The 27,783-nt window shown below is 41.4% G+C and overlaps 1 protein-coding gene across 1 annotated transcript in view; it reads right to left on the reverse strand.

Moving 5' to 3' along the window:
* Nucleotides 1-857: 857 nt before the first annotated feature.
* The window catches only part of LOC121855707 (choline O-acetyltransferase-like), a 57,811-nt gene continuing 30,885 nt past the window's right edge, over nt 858-27,783 (reverse strand). The window contains exons 5-14 of the mRNA XM_042350793.1: nt 24,965-25,137; nt 21,000-21,177; nt 19,212-19,392; nt 18,753-18,922; nt 18,020-18,121; nt 15,331-15,659; nt 14,593-14,715; nt 10,947-11,079; nt 6,054-6,251; nt 858-2,262 (exon numbers count right to left, since the gene is read on the reverse strand). Of these exons, the coding sequence (XP_042206727.1) occupies nt 2,056-2,262; nt 6,054-6,251; nt 10,947-11,079; nt 14,593-14,715; nt 15,331-15,659; nt 18,020-18,121; nt 18,753-18,922; nt 19,212-19,392; nt 21,000-21,177; nt 24,965-25,137 (1,794 nt within the window). The 3' untranslated portion in view covers nt 858-2,055. The remainder of the gene's footprint in view (nt 2,263-6,053; nt 6,252-10,946; nt 11,080-14,592; nt 14,716-15,330; nt 15,660-18,019; nt 18,122-18,752; nt 18,923-19,211; nt 19,393-20,999; nt 21,178-24,964; nt 25,138-27,783) is intronic.

A 27,783-nucleotide genomic window follows, 5' to 3' on the forward strand; every position in this document is an offset into this window, starting at 1 on the left:
AGAATTTTATTTTTTGTTTCTTTTAGGGAGATAAAATTCACAACACTGAGAATATCAGATAATTTCTACAACTTCATTTAACATTTCAACAAACATTCTCAACATTTTCAACATTTTCGATTCAGTTAAGTTACAGAGGCTTTGTTCCCTATGAATGTATGTATATATTCATTAGGTACACACAACACAATACCCTTAAGACTAACAACAGATCAACAGTCTAAACTTATGAGCTAAATTTATTGATTGTCCACCATCTTGAAGTGTGTGTGTGTGTGTGTGTGTGTGTGTGTGTGTGTGTGTGTGTGTGTGTGTGTGTGTGTGTGTGTGTGTGTGTGTGTATGTGGCCTTCCTTCCTCTCTCCCTCTCTCTCTCTCCTCTTATTCTATTCATCAACTTACCTATTTCCATTTACTCACTCCTTCATCCACGTCATAATTACCTTCACCATCACCTCACCATCACCCTGACCCTCACCATCACCCTCACCCTCACTATCACCTCACTCCCCCACTTCACTATTTTTATCGGTCGGTGAGTGAGTTAAAGAGTTAATCAATACCCAGAGCCCCAGTAAGTCTTTTAAAGCTCAACAGTTACCCCCATAACTCGATACTACCCCCATAACTCGTTAATTTCCCCATAACTCACCAATAGCCCTAGAAGTCGCCAATGGCCCCAGAACTCGACAGTAGCCCCAGAACTCGCCAGTAGCCCCAGAACTCAAAGCCAGGGTAGCCCACAGAACTCTGCTGCAGCCCCAGAACTCGCCAGTAGGCCCCTGCAGAACTCTCGAGGTAAATCCCCCGAACTCGCCAGCCCCCAGAACTCGCCAGTAGCCCCAGAACTTCCGCCAGTAGCCCCCAGAACTCGACAGTAGCCCCCAGAACTCGCCAGTAGCCCCCAGAACTCGCCAGTAGCCCCCAGAACTCGCCGGTGTTCCCCAGAACTCGCCAGTAGCCCCCAGAACTCGCAGGTAACCCCGAACTCGCCAGTAGCCCCCAGAACTCGCAGGTAACCCCCGGAACTCGCCAGTAGCCCCCAGAACTCGCCAATAGCCCCCGGAACTCACCAGGTATACAGTATGTACATAAGATTACACAGTACTGTCATCTAAGCAGCAGGATGTCGTTGCCCGCCACACCCCTAACAAAGGCTAACTAACTGACTAACTACCAAACTAAATCACTACATCGAAGCACCTACTGTTGTTTAATTAACGTGTTAGACTAAGGAAGTGTTAACTGTTATCATAAACCATCACCGAACAACGCAGCTGAATGCAGATATCATAACTACTCACGTCTGTCATTCATACATAAACTAAACTACCTAACTATAGTCAACAATGGCCCCCCTACGCTAATCTATGTGCAAACTTGATTTATTTTTTTCTCCTCTAAAATGGTTTAGCCTGGACCAGTTTTTTTTTATATGTTTACATTTATATATATATATCTCTTTATATGTTCCAACATTATTATGACATTCAGCAATAAATACAGTTCAGAAGCTTCAGTAGCTGTATAAAATTAATCTCTGGAGACACAGACAGACACAGCGAGTGGGTACAGAACATCAGGTAGTGAGAGTAAAGTCTGTCAGTCTTAGGGGGACAAATTGTCTTAGAACTGCACCTATGTCGACCACCTGGATGTGGAGTCCTTTTGTAAGCACCTGGGAAACATTAACCTTCTGAAGTAAACATTAACCTTCTGAAGTAAACATTAACCTTCTCAAACAAACATTAAGCCTCTGAAACAAACATTAAGCCTCTGAAACAAACATAAATTCTCTCAACCAATCATTAACCCTCTCCAACAAACATTAACCCTCTCCAACAAACACAAGATACAAATTCCTATAAAACAAACAAACAAACACACTGAAAACTGTATAATAATAAATCACAAAGTATATTCAGTAAAACCGTAAAATTTCATCCAAAAAAAAAAAAAGAACATCCAAAGCTGTATTAATATTTCGTGGGTATTTTTTTTGTATAATCGTTTGGCTCCAGAAAAAAAAAATATTGAGAAAAACAGAGAATCCTTTTTATTTGAACTTTGATTCCATAAGAACTCTCATTTCGTCTAGTGCTCGCTCGAGGCTCCTGCCAAACTCCAGAGTAGAAGTCTCCTCGCATGAATTAAAGGCAGAGAGGCAGAAGACGATGGAATCTGGGTGGGGGTTATAGGAGGCACCGTAGCCATCAGGTACAACAGCTCCGTAGCCCATCCATGAATCTGATAGTGTCGGCACCTGCAACACACAACAGATACTGAGGTAACACTATATAATAACAATGTAACACGTATCGAAGTAACACTGGGATATAGTGACCCAATGTAACGTTAGTGATGATGATGATGATGATGAAAAGGAAGATGATAAAGAACTAGTTACCAACACTCAAAGGAGATACGTTATACCTTCATTATTCGTTACCAGGACAGCGCCTCTCAATGTGTTCATCTCAGGGTATTGTTCTCTGTTCTTTGGTGCCGAGGCTATTGGGTGTGTGGGAACCCTGTAGGATGTAATGTATTCTAAGTAGGTCTCTCTCTCTCTCTCTCTCTCTCTCTCTCTCTCTCTCATAACAACGAACAAAATAAAGGTCCTTGATGACGTCATTCATACTCCTTATATCATCCTTCATCCTCAACATGAATATCCTGCTGCCTCTTTCTCTTCCTTATTTAGTCTCCCTCCTTCTCTTCCTTAATCTCCCTCCGCCTGTCCTTCCCTCCCTCCGTCTGTTCTTTCTTCCCTCCCCTCACTCCCTATATCCATCCGTCTCAACCTTCTCTCCCTTCCCTCCCCCTCCCCTCCCTCCCTGGCTCCCTCCTTTACGCGTCTCTTCTACATGGTACAGCATTCGGAAGTAGCTGTCACTCTGAAAACAAACCTTGACACTTCCTATTCATAGTTCCTCACTCCATCCCTTCCCCTCCTCTCCCTTACCCTTTCCCTCCCTTCTCCCCTCACTTTTCCTTCTTCCTTCTCTTCCTTCATCTCTCTCCTCACTTCCCCCTTCCTTCTCTCCCCCCCTTTTCCACTTCACCTTCCCCTTCCATCCTATTTTCTCCCTTCACCTATTGTTCTCCCTTTCTCTTACCTTTAACCTCCCTCCAGCTTCCTCTTCTCTCCCTCTAGCTCGGTTCTCCTTCTCTTTCTCTCACGATGGAGTCAAACCCGGAAGTTGCTGGTTACATAAAAAGCTGGACACGATCGATCTGTTGGGCTCTTTTAGATTCATGCTCCTCCACCCACCCCTCCCACACACTCGTCTCTCCCCCCACACACTCGTCTCTCCCCCCACACATGTACCACGGCATTACGAGAAGAGAGAGAGAGAGAGAGAGAGAGAGAGAGGTTGAATGGCTGCCAAGAAGAATTTATCCCATTTGGTGGTGTTTTTTGACGTAGCAATAATATAGGTGGTAGGTCATGTTCCTTTATTTCGTGTCCAATAATTACGTCTAGAGAAAAAAACCAGACAGACAGACAGACAGACAGATGGACACAGACAGACAGATCACCACACACACACACACACACAATAACAGCAACCTTGAATAGACATAAAATATAAATAGCTATCATAAATCCAGGTTATATTTTACTAAAGGAACAACCTATTTACAGATGGAGTCATGTCGTTGAGGTGTGGTTGTATTGTACCTGACTCATGTATGGTTGGTGTATGGTAGTATGGTTGATGTATGGTTGTATTGTACCTGACTCATGTATGGTTGGTGTATGGTAGTATGGTTGATGTATGGTTGTATTGTACCTGACTCATGTATGGTTGGTGTATGGTAGTATGGTTGATGTATGGTTGTATTGTACCTGACTCATGTATGGTTGGTGTATGGTAGTATGGTTGATGTATGGTTGTGTTGTACCTGACTCATGTATGGTTGGTGTATGGTAGTATGGTTGATGTATGGTTGTATTGTACCTGACTCATGTATGGTTGGTGTATGGTAGTATGGTTGATGTATGGTTGTATTGTACCTGACTCATGTATGGTTGGTGTATGGTAGTATGGTTGATGTATGGTTGTATTGTACCTGACTCATGTATGGTTGGTGTATGGTAGTATGGTTGATGTATGGTTGTATTGTACCTGACTCATGTATGGTTGGTGTATGGTAGTATGGTTGATGTATGGTTGTATTGTACCTGACTCATGTATGGTTGGTGTATGGTAGTATGGTTGAGTATGGTTGTATTGTACTGACTCATGTATGGTTGGTGTATGGTAGTATGGTTGAGGTATGGTTGTTTGTACCCTCATGTTGGATGGTAAGTTGAGATGGTGTATTGTACCTGACTCATGTATGGTTGGTATATGGTAGTATGGTTGATGTATGGTTGTATTGTACCTGACTCATGTATGGTTGGTGTATGGTAGTATGGTTGATGTATGGTTGTATTGTACCTGCTCATGTATGGTTGGTGTATGGTAGTATGGTTGATGTATGGTTGTATTGTACCTGACTCATGTATGGTAGTATGGTTGATGTATGGTTGTTTGTACCTGACTCATGTATGGTTGGTGTATGGTAGTATGGTTGATGTATGGTTGTATTGTACCTGACTCATGTATGGTTGGTGTATGGTAGTATGGTTGATGTATGGTTGTATTGTACTGACTCATGTATGGTTGGTGTATGTAGTATGGTTGTATTATTTACTGACCATATGGTTGGTATGGAGTATGTTGATGTGTCCGACCATGTGGTAGTATGGTTGATGTATGGTTGTATTGTACCTGACTCATGTATGGTTGGTGTATGGTAGTATGGTTGATGTATGGTTGTATTGTACCTGACTCATGTATGGTTGGTGTATGGTAGTATGGTTGATGTATGGTTTGTATTGTACCTGACTCATGTATGGTTGGTGTATGGTAGTATGGTTGATGTATGGTTGTATTGTACCTGACTCATGTATGGTTGGTGTATGGTTATGGTTGATGTATGGTTGTATTGTACCTGACTCATGTATGGTTGGTGTAGAATGGTTGATGTATGGTTGTGTACTGACTTGAGGTTGGTGAAGGATGGTTGCCATGTATGGTTGTGTATGGTAGTATGGTTGATGTATGGTTGTTTGTACCTGACTCATGTATGGTTGGTATGGTAGATGGTTGATGTGGTTGTATTTCCATGTATGGTGGGTATATGGTAGTATGGTTGATGTATGGTTGTATTGTACCTGACTCATGTATGGTTGGTGTATGGTAGTATGGTTGATGTATGGTTGTATTGTACCTGACTCATGTATGGTTGGTGTATGGTAGTATGGTTGATGTATGGTTGTATTGTACCTGACTCATGTATGGTTGGTGTATGGTAGTATGGTTGATGTATGGTTGTATTGTACCTGACTCATGTATGGTTGGTGTATGGTAGTATGGTTGATGTATGGTTGTATACAAAAGATAGGTAGGAGGGACACGTAACTTACCTGTGGATAATCAGACATACGGATATAGTTTAAGATGGATACTGTGACTGTCTAAATACAGATGGACAGGTGTACATAACTTATTGATAGACAGGTTAATAAAAGACAGTATTTGACTCACAGACAGTTAAAAATAGACACACACCTGAATGATAGACAGTTAAAAATAGACACACACCTGAATGATAGACAGTTGAAAATAGACATACACCTGAATGATAGACAGTTGGAAATAGACACACACCTGAATGATAGACAGTTAAAAATAGACATACACCTGAATGATAGACAGTTAAAAATAGACACACACCTGAATGATAGACAGTTGAAAATAGACATACACCTGAATGATAGACAGTTAAAAATAGACACACACCTGAATGATAGACAGTTGAAAATAGACACACACCTGAATGATAGACAGTTGAAAATAGACACACACCTGAATGATAGACAGTTGAAAATAGACACACACCTGAATGATAGACAGTTGAAAATAGACACACACCTGAATGATAGACAGTTGAAAAATAGACACACACCTGATTGATAGACAGTTGAAAATAGACACACACCTGACTGGTAGACAGACGGAAGTGATTGGAGACGTGATAAGACCTATGGCTGAAGATAGGGGCGTCGACACCCATCTCTTTAGCCATTTCCCTCAAACCCAACAGGTGGATGTCTATACCTTGTCCCAAGATGTTGTTCACCATAATCTCCGTCTGTAGTTTGATAGCCGTCTCGTACTTCGTCAGGCGATCGGCCAACTGAGGAGAGGAACAGATGTAAGGAAGTGTATTGAATTTTGTATGTATTTTTTTTGAAGTTAGTTAAGGAAAAGGATGAGTCGTTATGTCATTTTGATAGTTCTGTAGTTAGTGCGTAAATTTGAGGTGATTTGCGTCGTGTTTTGAACTGGTAAATTAGATGAGTTTATTTCTAAGTAAGTTAGGTTAGGTTAGGTTAGGTTAGGTTACTACCGTAGAAAAAGAGGAGAAACAAGGCCATAACATAATTATAAGCACTAACAGTCCCTGGGTAGTTACCTAATCACTTCACGAGACAATTAGACGTCACACATGAACTACCTATCACACACACACACTAGTTATACTACCCCAGGAGACAAGGTCCTTTTAAATCATCATGTTTTTACTGTTGATTTCTTAATTTTTTTACTTAATTTATAGCGTCTAACTTTCCAAAATGCATAATAATTGTGCTTTTTTAATTCTTATTCATCGTTTATCATCTAGTCTCTGTAATGGACGAAACATAATACAAAAAATAATTATAATTCATTTTTTTTTATCCATTCCTTTAATTTTTGTAGTGTCTAAACTGAACGAAAATCAATGAAAAGGTAAATTATTCTCATTTTTTTTTTGGTTTTAGTTTTCTTATCCATTATTTATCTTGTAGTCTCAGTAGTGAAGGAAACACAATGAGAAACGAATGATGAGATGAGAGACAACATAGCAATCAGATGTGTTCCAGAGAGGAGGGGGGGGTGGGGGTGGGTGGGGGTGTGGGTGTGGTGGTGGGGGGTTAGGAATTCCATATAGTAGTGTACTTCTGTCACGGGGCCAATAAGACAAGCTGGTACTGTCTATCTGTTTGGCTGTGTCTCTGTCTGTCTGTCTGTCTGTTTTTCTCTCTCTCTCTGTTTCTACCTGTCTATATGATTGTCTATTTATATGTGTTTCCGTCTATCTGTCTGTGTATGTCTGACTGTCTGTCTTTAATCTTTCACCCACCACATATCCTTCCCTCCCTCCTCCTCCTCTTCCTCCTCCTCTCCCTCTTCCTCCTCTCCCTCCTCCTCCTCCTCCTCCTCCTCCCACCTCTCCACACGGGGTTACCTACGCAGAATATTATTACAAAGAAAACGAAACAAAATAATCATTCCTACAGTATTGGAAATCAGTAATCAATGATCATGGTCAGGTAGCAGCAATACTTTCAACCACTCCTCCGATTTCGATATGAAGGAGACGTAATAAAAGAAGGAACAACCAGGAGAGAGAGAGAGAGAGAGATGGAAGAATGAAATAACGAAAGAAGAAATGAATGGGTTGAGTGGAGAGAGAGAGAGAGAGAGAGAGAGAGAGAGAGAGAGAGAGAGAGAGAGAGAGAGAGAGAGAGAGAGAGAGAGATTACAATGTATGGAAGGGAAAGAGGGGAACGATAGGAGGAAATTGAGGGGGAAAAATAGGCTCTAAGTGGTTAGGAGAAAGAGAGGAGGACCTTACCCTCTCACCTTCCCTCTCCCCTCTCCGGTAATTCCCCTCTATTGTCGGCAAGAATCAATAAATGTCATTATCTAGTATTGCGACCACAGGAAAGGGTCACTTCTAACTCTCACCCCTGACTCTCACCCCTGACTCTCACCCCTGACTCTCACCCCTCACTCTCACCCCTCACTCTAACCCCTCCTCTCACCCTCACTCTAACCCCTCCTCTCACCCCTCCTCCTAACCCTCACCCTCATCCCTGACTCTCACCCCTCTCACTATAACCCTCACTCTCACCCCTGACTCTCACCCCCTGACTCTCACCCTCACCCTCACCCCCTGACTCTCATCCCCTCCCTCACTCTATCCCCTCACTCACCCCCTCACTCCCTCCCTCCTCTCACCCTCACTCTCCTGACCCCTCACCTCACTCACCCCTGACTCTCACCTGACTCTCACCCTCACTCTATCCCCTCACTCACCCTCACTCTCACCCCTCACTCTCACCCCTGACTCTATCCCCTCACTCTCACCCCTCCTCTCACCTCACTCACCCCTCACTCTAACCCCTCACCCCTCATCCTCACTCTCACCATCATCATTTCATCCTAATACCCTATCTCTCAAAATGATAATAATAATAATAATAATAAATAAAATAATAATAATAATAATAATAATAATAATAATTAATAATAATAATAAGGGTAATAATAATAATAATAATAATAATATTAATAATAATAATAATAATAAGAATAAGAATAATAGTAGTAATAATAATAATAATAATGATAATAATAATAACAACAAATAATAATAATAATAATAATAATAATAATAATAATAATAATGATTATAATAGTAATAATAATTACTAATAATAATGATAATAATAATAATAATAATAATAATGATTATAATATAATAATAATTACTAATAATAATGATAATAATAATAATAAAATAATAATAATAATAATAATAATAATAATAATGATAATAATAATAATAATAATAATAATAATAATAATAATAATGATAATAGTAAAATAATTAATAATAATGATAATAATAATAATAATAATAATAATAATAATAATAATAATAATAATAATAAAAAATAATAATAATAATGATATTAGCAATAATAATTAATAATAATAATTATAATAAAAAAAAATAATAATAATAATAATAATAATGATAATAATAGTAATAATGATTAATAATAATAATAATGATAATAAAAAAAAAAAAAAAAAAAAAAATAATAATAATAATAATAATTTCTCTACGGGTACAATTCTCTTACCCCCTCCAAGTAAATTATCTTCCTCTTTGTCAAACACAATGAAATTAGAAAATATATACCTATTATTTCCTCTCTACTTCCCTGGTGAAAGACCATTAGAGGTCAAAAGAGCCACCCTTCCCCTCCCCCTTACCTCCCTCCACCCCTCCCTTCATAGCGGACAATCAATAACAGAACGAGATTGAGATAAGTCCAAAACGAGTGAATGATGAGCAGAGTAATTGACATACTCTGAAGTCAACAGAAAAGTGACGTCAAACTGTATGTAATGTGTGTGTGTGTGTGTGTGTGTGTGTGTGTGTGTGTGTGTGTGTGTGTGTCTGTGTGTCAATTCTTCAACACTTGTGAATCCGATCCTCATTTGTATTTTTTACTTTACTATTAGCAAAACGCCATTACCACCACACACTTAACACCACTACCAGCACCACACACACTTAAAACTACCATTACCACCACAAAATACAATCATCACTCTCTAACTACCAATTATAAATTATCAGCACCGTACGGTTGTTAACACCGAGAGCGTCACTTCTCGACCAATCACCTTTCGTACAAATGAAATGTGACGTCATAGCCAGCCAAAGCCAGTGTGTAGGCTTCTTATAAGGACTTGCACGGCGGCCTTACTCATTACTCTTTCAATCAGCCTCTCTGTGTGGACGTCACCTCTCAACTACGGAACTCCAGCGCATCGCCATCGCCTACGTCTCTACCAACTGGTAAGTCCACACGTTGTACTTTGTTGCCTGGGGACTACTTAATGCTGCCTGGGGACTACTTAATGCTGCCTGGGGACTACTTAATGCTACCTGGGGTACTACTTAATGCTGCCTGGGGTACTACTTAATGCTGCCTAGGGACTACTTATGCGCGCCATCATACACGACCACCGCAGTACTCCGTCGGTGTTTTGTTAAGTTACCACCGTCTAATGTCCTTGTAAAATTCGTTTGCATTTAGCTTCACCTTTTTTTTATGTTTCTTTGTTTACATATTACTATTATTAGCGTAATTATAAGAAAACTGACGCTGCATGTTTAACTACCCTCCCCATAGTTGAGATCTGAAGTACTCGTTTACTAATTATGTCACTAGAAACATATTTATTTTGCCCACGAGAGGAGTTTCTAGCCAACACTTCATTTATATATTCCTTGGAAGTTCTACAAAAGCCGTAGACGTGTAGAGTAAATGTATTTAAGTACTGCCGCCTATTTTAATTAATATTCAGTGACCAAAGAGAGCAAGTAAACACAGTATTCTATAAAAAAGTGTTAGTAAACATGCCAGTAATGATACGAAGAACCTTTCATGTGATTTATTTTTTTCTCTTGTGTTTATCAAAGCTTCAATCTCTGGTTTGACTTTAGTTATATAAATCTCCTTTATACATGACGTGTAAACAAACGACCCTTACTATACGTGTTTAAGGACCTGAAGATATACCCAAGTACAGTAAATTAACGTTCAGAGTTAGGGGCAGTTGTTCACCATAGTCTGTTTACTCAACCTTGCAGCTAGGGCCTAGGGTCAGTCTGTACCAAGGCAGCTGATTGGTTGACGTCACGCAGGCAGCTGATTGGTTGACGTCACGTAGGGTAGAGGAGGATGACGGGGAAATATTTATGTAATGTTTTTCTTTTTCATTTCAAAGATCGTTATGTCACCTGAGCGTTAAGTCACCCAATCAGCTGCCTTGCTTGCGAACTGAACCCTAGGCCTCGGTTGCAAGGCTGAGTGAACAGACTATAGGTTGTGTTATGTATGTCATGTCTGAGGTTAGGTTAGGTTAGGCTGCTCTCGTGTTATAAGCATACCGCCATGGAAACTTTTCAGGTTCCCGTCTTAAAAAGTGTGTGTGTGTGTATGTTTGTTTGTGTGTGTGTGTGTGTGGTAGATATACTCACAGGAGCGTTGAGGACCATTGCTTCACACCAGGCCAGCACCTGCGGGGTGTTGGCCCTGATGGAGTCGACACGGCCCAGGCGGAACCTACGGGTGCTGGCGCTCTCGTAGGTGCTGGTAAGCTGCCCATGGCACCTGAAAATGATGGCAGAAATAATAGGTTACAAGGTGAACAGTTACTTGCCCAGGAGAGAGAGAGAGAGAGAGAGAATACCCTGAAAACTACGAGAACAAGTGAGAAAAGTGATCCCTTCTCCACTAGTTCGTCCTTAAAGATATTTCACACCAGTAGGTCACAAGAGATCCACGAACCACAAGTCTAACGTGATTAAAAACAAACAAAAACAACACATTAATTTATTACAAGACTTGAGGTCGACTACCACAATATGGCCGCTGTCTCACACTTTTCAGGCGACACATTAAAAAGGTCATCTAATCGTCGTTTTCCTTAGGATTTAATATCAACTTTTAGAAATAATTAAATCATTAAGAAGTTACACGTAAGTTATCATTATCATCAATAAGTTGCCGTGTTCTATAGCCACCACAAGGTCCAAGGGTAAAATGTCCGAATTGGTTGGTTTTTCTTCTCGTGTCCTTCCTGGAGCTTTGGGGTTGGTGGGGGTCACACACTGCTTATCCAACAGATTTTCTTCATCTTAGTTGATCCGCTGTTTTTACTTCTTATATATTTTTAATCAAGTTGTTCTCTGTCACCTGCAATTTTTCTTCTCGTCTTTCCATTCAGGTTTTTGTTCCTCTGTCACAACGACAAATAAATGTCACAGACGTCAATTGTTTCGTTATATTTATATCTCATTTTCTCCTGCATTTATCCTCCCCCTCCTCCTTTCTGTTCTCACCATCCTTACTCACTGCCCCTCCTCCCACAGATAAACAACACCATCACCTTGCTTCAGGACGTCACCATCCACTGTTAGTTGTACTGCACTATATCTTCATCACACATCATCACTTACGAGTCTTACGTCATCTCCAAGACATAATTTCAGCCTCACAGTTTTCAAAGACAACATCACATCCATGTGTTTGTGTTCACTGTAACTCTCATGTAGGGGAGGGGGATGTGTCTGCCTCGCCTCGCCACTTAATCGAGGATTATTATTGGCTACCTACCCGTTAAGATACATTCTTATTGGCTAATTTTTTGTTCTCTCGACCAGAGTTTCCGTCTAAAAGAGAGATAGTTGATCACCCAACACACACTGGGCCAAGAACACAGTGTTGTGAACCCTCAGGTGTTACCAGGGTTCAGACTGAGGGACTTTCTCTTTATAAATTTGTTGAAAAAAATACAAACTTGGATGTTCAGTTGAGTTTGTTTCCCAGTCCAACAACTGACCGAGAGACAGCTGAGTCATCCTGCTTGGTTCCCGCCTGAGAGGAGTGGCGCTTGGAGGTGTACTCTCGACTCCCTGAAGATGAAGTTATGTTACCAACTTATCAAACCTCTGGATAACTTTACGATCAAAGCAAAACCTATGATGGCGTAATTAACTTATATCTGGCAGTAAATTTTAATTGAACGTGTGGGACACCTCTCCTGATCAATCCATGTTCCTTATTGATTAAAATCATATCTAAGTTTCATGTTATTTACAGGACGTGAGTAACCCGTAATTAACATTTATCATTCACCTCCTTCCACCCTCGCCCGAGCTGTCTGCCACAGGCCTAGACCTGGGACGCAGCACCCGGGCGTCACAAACTTTTCCACGCTCTACAACACCAGTTTCTGGCCTTGTTACTTCTTTGTAGTCCCATAATTAACCCGAACTCATGCATGGTCTTGGTCGCCGAGTGAGAAGAAAATATTACCTGGAAATAAGCGCCAGGATTCTAATATAATGTATGTTGAACTTTTCCCTCCCCCTGAGAATGTATTGAACCTCCTCATAAACTCAATTGAAAAAAACCCCAGACCAAGTCGATAATGGTGATCAGTTGTGTCTGCTTTATACTTTATACAATGATAGAGTTTTATACCTACCGATGTGGCTCCCTTAAGTATATACTGTATGTTCATTAGTACAGTGTGTAGAGTGACTATATACGGCCGAGCCTCCGACCCACTGTTAGTATCTCATTTGACTTACTACAGTTTCTATAGCGAATATACCTAAAGGTTTACTCGTCACTTTACCTTATGAATCTTACCAAGTGACTCAAACAGTGACGAGTCTGGCCACTAGATCAGGAGCCTGGTCGATAATTATATCAGGGGTTAAGTCAGAAACTTAAGTCAAGTCAGGAGTCAGGGTCAGAAACTACGTCAGGATATAGGAGCAACAGCCAGATCAAAACATAGGAAATGAGTCAGGTCGGGAACTAGGTCAGGAGTCAGGTCAGCTATAATACGATTCATATCAAGGAGTGTTAGTAGCAGGACAAGCGAGGTCATCCTTACTACAATATATCTCGCGTATATGTGACCTTACTTGGATTATGCTGTTCAGTTTTGGTCACCGTACTACATAATGGATAACGACCCTCTAGCAAGCATTCAGATGAGGATGCCAATGCTAATCCTGGGCACGAGGGACCTTGAGTATGGAGACAAATTAAATAATATGAATTTGTCTTCTTTTGAGAGACGTAGAGTGAGGGACGATATGATTGAGGAGTATAAATGGAAGTCAGGGCTAAACAAAGGTGTCATAACGAAAGTACTTAAAATAACCAACCAGGAATAAACACGTATCAATTGTCTAAAGTTTGAAAAATTTAGGTTTTGGTGTTTAGAAATAGAGTAGTGGATGAGTGGAACAAGTTACCAAACACCATTATTAACTCGAACACGCTGGGAAGCTTAATAGGTTGGGCAGATATATGAGTGATAAAGGCAGGGTGTAAACGGGGCTGTCTAGTATAGTCCAACACCCGCTGCAGTGTCCTTCATTCTTAAATTCTAAATAGACCGAGTTATTGTTGTTTCAGCTCCTTCTTGTTTCCCCCTCCGCCTTTTTTCCCACGACCCGACTTTACCAGAGGGGAAAATATATTATATAAACACCTGTACTTCAGCACTTGAGGAGAAATAATACAAAACTGTCAATAACATCCCTGTAACCCAGATCGTTAGCTTTCGGACGAGTGACGAAAGAAGCCGCCTACCTGGAAGAGTGCCAGCTACAGGTGCTAACTAGACGGAGGGGGGGGGAGGGTGAGGATGGTCGGGACAGGTAGGGGAGACCCAGCACGGTAGATTACCTGTGCTGCCAGCGTGGGTCCACGCTCATGGCCATACCAACGTCCACATCACGATGAGTCTCTGGTACTCGTGTGTAGGCGGTGGAAGGCGTGGGGGAGAGGGAAGAAGAAAGAGGAGGAGGAAGGATGGGAGGGAGGGATGGGATAATGGATTAGGGAAGAGAGGAGAGAGATGACGTAAGGAAGAGTGGACTTGTGGAAAAGAGCATCGAGTGAAGGAAAGGGAGAATGTGAGAGTGAAGAGAAAACATAGAGAACAAAGGCTGAAGGAGAAGAGCAGTGGAAGGGAGTGTGGGGAGAGAGATAATCAGTTGAGTACTTACAGCAGGTAACCGAGCTGTCTGTGTTGAGTGAAAGTGGGCCATTTATCTGAAGAAGGCCAGGAGTAACAGGTGACAGTGATGGGCTACCTACCTGAAGAAGGCCAGCTGTAGGGCCAGCTGGATGAAGGCGTCGGGGGAACACTTGGCCTTCTTCATGAAGTTCCTGCCGTAGCCGAGGTACCTCAGTATGCGGAAGTCCAGGTCCTCCACCAGCCTAAGGAGAAGACAACTTTCCTTCACTCACTAGAGACGGCACTGGTGTAACACATCTGTGGTGTACGTCAGGATAATCTTTGTCTCTGTCGTTTGAAATATTAAGCAGCGATATTTTGCCTCTAAATTTCTGCCTTCAGCATCATAATCACCGTCGGCGATCACAGTTATCTGGGGTTGTCTCTCTCCATCCTCGCCGCTGAATTCTATGGACTAAGTCTTCTAAGTTATGAAACACAAAAGTCTAAGTCTTCTGAGGATGAGAAGGTAAGATTGATTGGTGTGTCCGTTAAGAGAACCATAAGTAATGATCGAAACTCTGGTTCGATGCTACAGGGAGGCGGACACCTCTCACTTCACACCTTTTGATACATGATTATTATTTAATTTTTTCCTATTATTCGCTACACGTCACAGTTATGAGGGAACTATGGAAGTGAGAATCAAAGCGCAACAATAAATTATCTTATACCTGCACAATTCACCTCATATCGGTCTTTACAAAACAGAATCTCTTTCATAACATCGACCACCTGACTTCCTACCTGACAATTCCCCATTACTCAGCTTTGTCATGAATGATCCACCTCTCCACCTGTCCCAAGTTGTTACTCACCTGTCAATATGGTCAGCGGCCTCCTGCATCCGACGGTAGATGACGGGCGTGACTTTCCACTCCAGCCTGGTGGGGGACGGGGCGGGTTCCTCAGGGGATGGAAACCCTACCTCAGACGCCCCTCCTCCTGCTGCTGCTTTTACTGCTTCTGGGTCTTGTTGTCCTTCAAACTCTGGCTGCGTCACTCCCTCTGGCACGTTCTCCTCTTGCTGCGCCTTCTCGGCGGTGGTAGCCTGCAGGATCTGTTCCACCAGCTGGATGACGACGATACCTTCGGCGCAGGAGTGTTCGTAACAGAGTCCACACCAACCATCCCGCGTCACCACGAACTGCGTCACAAGAAAATCGTTACTGTATCAGGAGTGAGAGTTGGTGGAGCTCGAAATTCACTCGTCAAACACGTGGAAGTGATATTTTTTTACCCTTTAGTACGCCATGTTGTAATACCAGGAACTTCTATCTTTAGTTTATTACATATTTTACAACTAATGTTTTATGCGTTCTGTGGAGAAGGTACTTTCTATTTCCTAATAAGTACAACTCATAATGCCAATCTCCAGCACGGGTCAGTGTTTTAAGACAGCTGGAGAAAAGTCCTCTCTCCTTCCCTTCCCTTTTCAATCCGGAGATGATCATTAATGGCGGATAAACACAACATGCGCGCGCACCTTCTGCTTCTGCTAACGAGCCGATCAGTGGTGAAGAGGATAAAATTAAAGCAGGGAGAGCTGAGGAGAGACAATGTGACTCGTGGAACAAGAGGCATTGAAACGTGTGTGTGTGTGTGTGTGTGTGTGTCATCCTGTGGTGATCTGAGCCACCCTCCACCACCCTTGTAGACAGTGTTTAAAAAAGTCCCTCAGTATTTGTGGTCTACAGCCCCTCAAGGAAGCTACACGTCGGAGACATACAAAACACTTGAAAATGCTGTATAAACTAGAAAAAAAAAGGAAAAGATAAATACAAATTATAAAACAAAATCAAAACAAAAGAAACACAAATATCTGCTGAGGAACACTTGAGGTTTCTATAACACTGGTGGTATATTGAGTGAAGAACCAGTAGAGGGGAGACTATATATATTATTAATATATGAGATGTGGTTCTGACTTTCTATAATACATCAAGTGTCTATAACTTTAGGACCGCACTTCGTAGTTTGGTTGAGGTTAGGTTAGGTTGAGTGAAGTTAAATTTAGATAACTTAGGTTTTGTAAGTACAGGTGAGTGTAAGGAAGGCTCAGTATCAGGTCCTTGTTGCTGTGTTATTGATTCTTATCATCACTTCTATGAATTTGTCGTCCATCTATCCGTCTGTTTGTGTCTATTTTCAAACATTCGTGGGTCCATGTGTGACCGGGCCCGCCTGTATGTCACACGTTGATGTATTTAAAAGAACTTATGGTCTGATAACAAACCAAAACACCAAATCATAAAGAAAATTATAGTTAATTATTATTTCATTGTGTTCAGATATTCAAAGTTTCTATTTTAAAAGGCAAAAATAATATGTATGATGTTACCTACGCTAAATAACTATGCTGGTGCGGAAAGGAGACACAATCATAGGAGTTAGCAGCCATGAGGCAATATAAGCTTAGTTACCCAGGCAAAGATTTTATAGATTTCGTTTTCTTTGATGTAAATAATTTTTTAGGGCAAACTGCTCTTTTTTTGGCGAGTTGCATAAATTCGATGTCCCCCAAAGTTTCATTTCCTTCAGCGCTTCAGTAATACAAGATACTCCTGTTTGTATTAAGACGTATGTAGCTCTACTTCATATTAAGATAAAATCCTTGTACTCTGAGAAAAGAACTTACTTTACCTTAATTTTGTGATACAGTAGTTTAATTCAGATATTGTAATAAGAAATATGCGTCTGCGTCATAGAATTTTCCACAGAGGCTTAATGGAAAGTCATTCTTAGACACGAGCCTTGTAAGATGAAGTCCTCCTCAATCCCATTCGTATTCTACTGTCACATGTAAATTATCTTGGGGTCTCTCCCTCGACATTGCTCATATAGCCTGGAGACTTTAGGGGGCAGGACTAACACTGAAATTTTTAATCCCTAAGAGGTGTTGGTGCATCTCATCGAGTTTCCGTCTGGTCCAGTATCACCGATGATTGATATATTACTCTTGTTCATGTCCTCAGGGAAGGTACTACTCAGGAAAATATCATTGAATCATTTGTCACATCAAGAGGCTAACAGAGGGACTCCTTAAAGTGTATAACCTAAGGTGTTTGCCCATCCAAGAGCTGCATTCATCTCCTCCTGTTATTTACTCACTCTCTCCATTCTTCTTTATTTTAGCATCTCCACTCCCTTCTCTACCCTCCTCTACACTCCTTCACTTTCTCTTCTTTATTTTCCTTCCTTCCCTCCTTTCTACTTCTTTCATTCATCATCTCCACGCCTTCCCTTCCTCCTCTCCTTTCTCTTTCCCCCTTCCTCTTCAAACTTCTTCCCCCACCATTTCCACTCCTTCCTTCCACCATCCCCATACATTCTTCCCGCCTTCCCATCCCTTCCTTCCTCCCTCTCCACTCCTTTTCTTCTCCCCATCCCCTCCCTTCTCTCCACCCCTTCCCTTCTCCCCATCCCTCCCTCCTCTCCCTCCTTCCTTCATCCCTCTCCACTCTTCCCCTACTCTCCACTCACCCCCCCAGCATCACCCTTACCCACCTGGACGGTCTTGTCAAACCACCTGTTGGCTGTGTTGTGGTTAAAGCCTCCACCATGGATCATCTGATGGCCGGCGTTTACCTCGTCTCTCGTTGTCATATCCTGAAACACAAACACACCTGGTTAATTAGTGTGTGTGTGTGTGTGTGTGTGTGTGTGTGTGTGTGTGTGTGTGTGTGTGGTAGATATCATGATGAAGTGGGTTTCTGCCATTTATTGATATTATTATTATTATTATTTATTATTATATCAGTGTCGTTATTAAAATCATCATCATCATCTTCCCCTCCTCTCTACCTTACCTCCATCACCCCTCCTCTCTACCTTACCTCCATCACCCCTCCTCTCTACCTTACCTCCATCACCCCCCCCCTCTCTACCTTACCTCTATCACCCCCCCCCCCTCCTCTCTACCTTACCTCCATCACCCCCCTCCTCTCTACCTTACCTCCATCACCCCCCCTCCTCTCTACCTTACCTCCACTCCCCCCCCCTCCTCTCTCCTTACCTCCATCACCCCCCCTCCTCTCTACCTTACCTCCACCACCCCCCTCCTCTCTACCTTACCTCCCACCCCCCCCTCCTCCTACCTTACCTCCATCACCCCTCCTCTCTACCCCTCCATCACCCCCCCCTCCTCTCTACCTTATCACCCCCCTCCTCTCCTACCTTACCTCCATCACCCCCTCTCCTCTCTACCTTACCTCCATCACCCCCCTCCTCTCTACCTTACCTCCGTCGGCGTGTTCTGAGCATTCATGTTGATGCTTGAGGAACGCTTGCTGAGGCTGGCTCGGTGGCTGGTGCGGGTCGCCAGGTTGAATTTTGACGGCAGAGGGTCGTCGAAACACACCACCAGCACACACGTCTCCAGAACCCGCAGGATCTTCTGGTTTTCCGTCTCTGCAGGAGGATATTTGGTCTCAGGTATGGTTAGTGGCGTCAGGGAGGCCGTGTGAGAGAAAAAAAACAACACTGACACGAGAAGACACCAGAATTATGTTTCCCTCCACCCAACAGCTACGGTAGATGAACATATTCCAGCCATCTATCTTAAGTGGTTGATGTGTTATGTTATGATTATCAGGGAGGGTCACGTACAGGCGTTGGTAAATAAGGAAAAAAAAGGCAAAAATATCGTTAGTCCGGATACCTCATAAACATTTGCGAGAGAGAGAGAGAAAGAACTCACCTCCCGCCAGTATCTGTCGACTCTGGGCCCAGGTTCTCCGGTTGTCAGAGGTCATAATGCCCACAGGAGGAGGATCCGAACCCTCATACTCGTCTACAGCCTTCAAGACTTCCTGCAGCTGTGTCGTGATCTGCTGCTGGCTCATCCTGGTTCCCTCCACTACCACCTCAACCCGGAACATCTGCAAGAGTCACGGTCCAAGTGTTACTGTTACTGTTACTACTGCGCCACCTAGAGCGGACAGGGCATGAAAACAGAAGCAAATTACGGGGTAAAACAAGGCGAAAAACTGACTATATTACAGTAATTTCATGACCACGTACTTTGTAGGTCAAGAAAAAATTTATTTACCGTAAATAATGCGCCGAGATTTCTTCCGTGGCATCGCATGTGTCCGTCTCGTCGAAATGTATAAATTTCTGATTTCGGTCTTAATAAACATGAAAAGTATGGTCGGAGGATCTCATTGTGGGGTTTATTACCGTAAATATTAGCTTGCTTGTCTTTTGTTTTCAATGTCATAGGTTTTATCTTCCAGGTTTTCGTGTTTATCGGCTGCACAATTCCTTTATTTTTTTTCTTTTCGCCCAAGTGGTTCTTGTGCCTATTCTATTTACAAAGGATGAGATTTATATAAATTGGATTTGAATCCCATTTCCAATTTCTTTCGAGTAACATTGGATTCTAAGTGAACTGTATATTCGTATACTTATTGTTCTTCCTCAAAGACAAGGAGAACTGGAAGAGGAGATAAACATGTTTAAATATGGCGTTGTTATCGTGTTGTGTTCAGTATCGTACCGCAAATTATCTGTGATTGTGGAGGATGAAGACAGTCTCCAAAGAGTTTATTCGTCAACTTGGCAGGACGTACAAGTGTTCAAAATGCAGCAGAGAAGAAATGGATGTTTCGGTGCAACAACCAATTGTATTCTCACGTCCATAAATGAAATTAGTTCTTTTTGCTTAATATGCCGGAGGATCCGTGGACGGAGTCCTCCCCCGCTATTTAGGAATTTAGTTTTGGTTAGGTAGTTTGGGTTGGTCAGATCAAGTTTTGTGCATTGTCGTTTTCATTTTCGTATTTAGTACCATGCAAATTATTAATAGCATCTCCAGAAATTTTGGTGCAGTTCTGTTAGTAATATTTACTGCTAACCGTCTCCTCCACCGTTATCATGAACAATTAATATGATTTATAATGATGTGAAGTTGATCGACATTCAAATACTGTATCAGAATGTATTAAAAGTTGGTGGAGGAGAAAACAATGCACCTATTATTCCGTTTACAAGACGATATTGATCCATTTTATAAAACTTCATTGCCAATGATTGATAATTAATATTTTTTATGGGATTTAAGATCGAATTTCTAAATGATACATTGACTGTTAGTATCTACCATCGAAACAGAACAGAAGGACTAAAAATAGTGTTGTGTACCATAAAAAAAGAAAAGAAAATGATAACCAATAGTTGTAGTAGAAAACAGATATAATATTGGAAACTTAAAGGGATAACTTACGTAAATTTTTCGCTTCGCCCTAATCCTAATATATTTATTGTTATATCATGGAATTCGAAGATAAAAGTGATCACTTGCTATCTAATTAGTGAGTTTCAGATTAAATTTGAAGAAGATAAATAAATATATATAAGTATATATATACATATATATATATATATATATATATATATATATATATATATATATATATATATATATATATATATATATATATATATATATATATATATATATATATATATCCACTTAAAGACGTACATGGTTCTTGTAGCAGACGATGATGTGTTGGTTCTCCTGTTGGTACTCGACCACGGAGAGCAGCTTGTCCTTAGGGATGGCTGGTCTCCGGTACGAGGAGAACACCCGGTTGTATTGAGCCATACACATAGGCTGGTGTCTCTCCCTAGCACTGCACCGGTCCACGTCCAGGTCACCTCTGGGGACAGTGATCAAGGATGATGTAGCTTGTGAGAAACTTTGAGTGTTGTCCTGAAACTAAGTAGAAGAGCGCGGCTGTAGATGAAGTCACAGGTCTTAGGTAGTGTAAAACATGATCTGAGCTAAAGCTGTCGGGTCACAAATAAAGACAATATTCAAGGAAATACTTATTACAATCCCAAATATAAGTCAATCGTGTTGACACTTTAGCCATGACTGTCAGCCGGCTTGAGGTTAAAGTTTAAGCTTGCATAAATTTATCGTCTCTGTTTACGTTTGCATATCATAATGGTTTTAAGTGAAAATACCAAAACCAGTCAGTTTACTCGATTTCTCTAGGCCAGTGAGGGAGTGAGTCCGTGAGTAACCAAGAGACGTAAAGAGCTGCCGCCCTGGGTGAAATTGTGATGGACTGGCGGAGATGAATTAATATATATATGTGTGTGTGTGTGTGTGTATACATTGTACACACACACAGTCAGGTATACAGTATATTTAACCTTCCGTCCCTCAATTAGTGAACAAACAGGTAATGTAACTCTCATATTCACCATAATAAAACTCTAGTCTTCAGGGAAACACATCTCTTGGAAAAGGTAAACACAAGCACGTTAAAAAGAGAACTATTAACCATGATTTTACAGAATAAATTCTTGCTGGTCGTCGCGAGAAGAAGCCTCCATATTCATATTCAGAAAGTCACAGGAAATGTTGATTTTGGGAGTTGCATTTGGCTGTGGATGACGAGTGATTTACCGAGTCGCGCCTCACTCCAACTGTTACACTCCCCCGGGGACTCTTCCCTAATTCTTTTACCTGTATCTGGGACTAACAGCATACATCTTACTCTCGTGTCCAGGTGCACCTTCGATGTCACTCTGATGATTATTTTGAGTGAGGTATAATTAGATGTGTTTGCACGTATCCAGACAGGTGGGAGGAGTAGTAATGGAGGAAGAATCCTTTGAAAATCAGCATCCGTCTAGCAGCAAAATATTGGAACAAGGACAAGGGAGTGCCTGGTTTGAGCTGCCTTTGACGTCACAGGAAATGCATCAGTCGAAACTCTTTTAAAACAACTCCACTTAGTTCCCGGCGACTTGTTAGGCATTAGAAAACTTTATTCCTTGTTCTTCTGGAGAGAGAGAAAAAAATATATATTCTAGTAAAGTGCTTTGATAATTTTTTTTTCTCAAGACTTTCCATTAACAATTTACAAGTACAATTTAAAGTTTTATAAAGAGAAGAGAACCATGTTGTAGAGAGTGACGCGGGGATGTTGCAGTGAGTGGGAGGGAGACTGGGAGCCGCCATCACGGGAACAATGTTATTATTATTTGCTTACATCTACCACAATACATAAACAAAGACCCGGAACATTGCTAAGAGTCTCCTATATAACGCCTACTGTTAAAAGCTTTATTTGTTACTAGTTATTATTCTTTGATGTGGTAATTTGGTCTATGTGTCTGTCTGGCTGTCAGTGCATCGCCTTCAAATCTTTCAGTTTTGATTAGTGAAGACCTTCCTTTGGCAGCCTATGGGTCAGAGATGAAGGTCACAGAGATGAAAGGTCATTCAGTCGGCTTTGGTATATTTATTGAAGGTGTTCTATGTGTACGAGAGGGAGAGGTGTACACGGTGGGCGGCCCCAACACACACACACACACACACACACACACATCATCTCCTTCTCAAAGATTCCAACGTTAATTTCTCCATTTTTCGACCACAAGGACATAAGAAAAAAACGACACTTACAGCAGATTCTCAAACCTAACTTCAACGCCACTCTTGACTGATTATGTTGGTCAGCTGGGCACTTCCTCCCAGCTCAAGTCATAGAGAGAAAGAAGTATATAAGACGTGAGAACCTTTGAGATTCTGATCCTAACATAGACACGTGGTAAAGCCCCCATTTATTTGAATATTAAAACTGAACCCGCGTTAGAATTGACATCCATTAGAAAAGGGATCTATTAGAATTGCGTCTTACTTCTAATGGTTAGGTTAGGTTAAGTTGGGGATTATTAGGATTGGGGTCTATTTGGTCTGGGGCCTGTTAGGACTGGGGCCCTTTTGATTTGTCAACAAAGACTGTGGTGGGAAAGCGTGTGTTTTTTTAATAGATCAAAGGTGTATTTCTCTTAATGATAGATACGTCTTGAAGTAGAGAGAGGGAGAGAGAAAGATGGGTAGGAAAGAGATAAATAGAGAAAGGGTGGAGGGAGGATGAGAGGGAATAGAAATGAGAAAGAGGGAGAGATGGAAAGCAAGAGAGAGATGGATAAAGAATGAGACAGGGAGAAAGTGAATGAGAAAAGAGGGAAGGAGAAAAGAAGGAATGAATAGGAGAGAAAGATTACAGAGAGACTAAGATAAGAGAGATACATGGCCACACTGCAAAGTTCCTTCACAATTTATACCACAAAATAGAAATTAATAACAGCCAAAAGATATTACACTCGCCGTATACACATTCATATTTTTTAGCTCTAAGTTTCTAATTCTCTCAGTAAATATACCTCCTTCTTGCATAATCTACAAGCTGTGGATAATTCAAGGTGACCGTATATGTGGGTTAAGAAGATTTACATGTATACGCCAGCAATGTAAATTTTTAACAAGAGGAGCGTGCGGTGGAGACTTAGCGTGGGTGTGGGTGTGATGGCCGGTAGGTAGCGTCTCCTAGCGGCTGGTGGCGGAACTAAGGACTGATGTTGCTGCTATTGCTTCCTGTTTCTCCTTCGACACGACACACCGAGTAGTGGTTAAACATCGTTCAATAAGAATCAATATGAAATTAACTGATTATAGACATGCTGTACTATAATTTTGTTTATTTAATGAATACGTTACAAATACTGTTAAGGTAAAACAGGCGTAGTTAGACGGTTTAGGATCTCTTCTAAGACTAGTATAGCGTGAGACGGTATCAGGGTAACGGTGTTGAATTATAGTCTCAAACTTTCAACTCGGCAGTGAACTTTTGAATCAACTTTATGATAATCAAATTACAACTTTATATTTCATTTGGTTAAATATTTAAAAAAAAATCTTGAAAACTCTGAAATAAATCTGTATTCTGGCCATAAACTCCCCTGAAGATTTAACCCCCTTAGCATATGTTACCCAATAATTAAACCTGGGGAGATTAGGTTAGGTTAATCTTAAAGTGAAATATACTTGGTGTTTGTAATCTCTACGTGATCGTATATTTTTTTTCTTTGTATTTAGTTATGAATTTCTTGAGTATTAGGTAAGATGGTTGAGTGTTAGAGCAGACGGCCACAAGTTATGCTTCTGATCCACTTTGCTGACTCGCTAATGAGGAGTGGCGGCATTTGCATCTTTCTCCTGAACTTTTTCATCAGCCGCACCTGTGACGATGGTACCTTATAACCCTGGGACACTGGAACCCCGGAACACTGGGACACTGGAACCCCGGAACACTGGAACCCTGGGACACTGGAACCCCGGAACACTGGAACCCTAGGACACTGGAGCCTGAAGCAGGAGTGAACAAGAATCCCGAAAAAAAAACATTAGGAAACCTCAAGAAAAAAAGTCAACCGGGATCAAAGTGACAAATAGAAGAAGAAGCAGCAGCAGGAAACACCCCATGAAGCAAAACAAAAACCACAAGAAAATAGCAGGTGCTTCCTAGAAACCCCCAGAAACCGCCCCAAAATCCCTAGAAACCCTAAGAAATTCCCCCTTAAACCCAAGATACAGCATAAAACACTCGCATGAAGCAAATAAAACACCAACAAACTGGTACTCACGCTTCGATCCTCTCCTTCATGTCGAGGGCTGCCGTGACGAGGCGGGTTGCGAAATTGAGCATGTCAGCGTCTGTAGTGAACTTCTGATGGGGGAACACCATGCCAGGGTTACTGTTGACAGGTAACGGCAGTGGCACGTTCAGGTACATGTCATCCAGCCACCAATTGTACACCTGTTGAGAAAAGGCAGGTGTGAGTAGGAGTAGGTGTGTGTGTGTGTGTATGTGTGTGTGTGTAATAATCAGATAATGGTAATACGTAATAAACTGTTTATTGACGAGTACAACAGTTACAGACCGAACAAATACAAACTTCATGAGTGGTAACCCGTGTCTCTAAACGGCCAACCTATATGACTTATTGCAAACCCAAGGTCAATATAGACCTTGAGCAAACCTAATCCACCATCACGTCCGTCGTTAGTCGACCAATACCCATTCATTTATAAATAGATACTACTACTGCGATGTAGCCGCTTGGAGACACAGGTTGCCACAGGGTGTGTAGGAACAACATTCCCACAACTGTTCGTGTATAATATATAATGGGAGGGTCAATTAACAAGTCACTTCAGCACAGTTACAGTAAAAACAAAGTAAGATCGGCAAGAAGTAAACACACAAGTTAACTACGAATTGTTGATAATTTTTTACAATCAATTGAGTGTGGTTATTCTTATACTCTTATAGCGTTCAGTAAGTGATAGTATGGGCTGGATGCTGCAATGGTGTAGAGCAGCAATTCGCGGACGAGGGATCTCAGGTGGTAGCAGGAGACGGTGATGTGGATGGTGCGGTTGCTCTTTCCCAAACTTACAGATGAGGTTATGGTGAAGATCAGAGAGAGTTGAGAGGGTCACTATAATGATCGCCTCTTGATATGTGGTACAAAGAGAGCCTTCATTGTGTGGCATTTAAGGAAGAAGACAACACGATGGAGAATGTGGAGGCGATAGCAGGAAGACTTGAGAGGAATGAGAGGATTAATTTAAAGAACTTATGGAGTTTATATTGCCAACACAACTTTCACATTTAAGACGTTCAACTGAAGCGTTCTCCTGGGTGTTGTGTCCTGGGTGAGAGAGAGAGAGAGAGAGAGAGAGAGAGAGAGAGAGAGAGAGAGAGAGAGAAAACAATAATTAGAGTATAAGAGAAAAGGACACACACACACACACACACACACACACACACACACACACACACACACACACACAATCACGCAATATACATGATGACTGTGTGTGTGTGTGTGTGTGTGAGTCATAAGGATGGTACGTGTTCCAAATATACGATCCAGTCTCTCTCTCTCTCTCTCTCTCTCGTTCAATGTGTGTGTGTGTGCGTGTGTGTGTATTCGTTTAACTCAAAATACGAGAAAACGCATTTCCAGGCTTAATTAATCCTTGTTTGGATTCCAATTAAGAATTAATCACAGCCACAAATTACCACCTTGGCGGCAGCAACCAGAAGTCGGAGTTAGATTCACATATCGCGAAACTCTACAAAAGCATTTAATATTTTCCTCACACATTATCAAAGTGCTTAATAACCCTGGTATTTAAACCCCCCATAAAACATAAACAACGAAACCCAATAATTTGACGTATTTTTTTAGTTGTTTTTTGTCGAATCTATAACAAGTAAACACGATTATGAAGACTCTTGAGTAGATGATCCCAGCCATCAGCGTTTTCTTGAGGACTTGGAGGGGAGGGAGGGGGGAAGGAAGGAGGGAAGGAAGGAGGGTGAAAAGAGGGGGAGGGAAGGTGGAGAAGGGAGAGAGAGGGAAGGTGGAGAAGGAGAGGGAGGGAGAGGCGTGGGGGGAGCGGATAGGCAGGAAGTAAGGGAGGGAGAAAAGAGGGATAGAAAGGGAGAGGATGGGGATAGCGAGGGAGAGAGGAGAGAAAAGTGTGTCGAGCGTTAAACGAAGAAAGAGCGTAGAGTGTAAGGCTCTTATATAGTGACTGGCAGGTGACAGTAAACAGGACGGGAGCAGAGGTGGAACAAATTATTCTGGATCAGTCAAACAGTCAGGGAAGACGGTCACACAGTTAACAGTCAATAGGCTGTGTAAGTGTGTAAAGGTAAGACTATTGAGGCAGTAAATAAAGATCCTAAAAGAAGAGTCAAGAGAGATAGTAAGAGAGTTAATAGAGAGAAAGATAGAATTTTACTCGTAGGTAAATATTAAGTAAGCCAATTCAGGTATACACTCCAGGTTTTATGTATGTATGTGTGTATGTATGCATGTATGTATGTATGTATATATGTATGTATGTATGTATGTATGTATACGTTGAGGTTAATACAAATTGGTGTCATATCGGTCATGTGAATATGCAAATGCAAATATATGAATTATCTTTTGAATACATGCATGAATACACCTGAATACATATATACATAGACACATTCACCTGCATACACACACTCGAATACAAACTTAAATACATACATGTAAATATACACATGAATGCACACCTGAATAGATATATGAATACATACATGTTTCCATCCCTGACTACACACCTGAACGCACACACACACACACACATCTGATTACTCTGGATGAAATGTCTATTCAATATTCAAAACATTTATTCATTTTTTTCACGTATTGCGTTGAGTGTCGGAACTGGATGGTGTGTGTGTGGTGTAATGTCTCTAGAAGTAATTGTATGTGAGTGTGTACCGTCGTGATAATCATATGTATGGGTAACCTTGTATGTGTGTGGAGAGAGAGAGAGAGAGAGAGAGAGAGATAAACCCCCTCCCCATCCCCCCTCCCCTCTCCAGACTTGTAGAGTTAAGGGCGTCGGT

This window comes from Homarus americanus, unplaced genomic scaffold (genome assembly GCF_018991925.1).
Source record: "Homarus americanus isolate GMGI-L3 unplaced genomic scaffold, GMGI_Hamer_2.0 scaffold19179, whole genome shotgun sequence".
Classification (NCBI taxonomy): Eukaryota; Metazoa; Arthropoda; class Malacostraca; order Decapoda; family Nephropidae; genus Homarus; species Homarus americanus.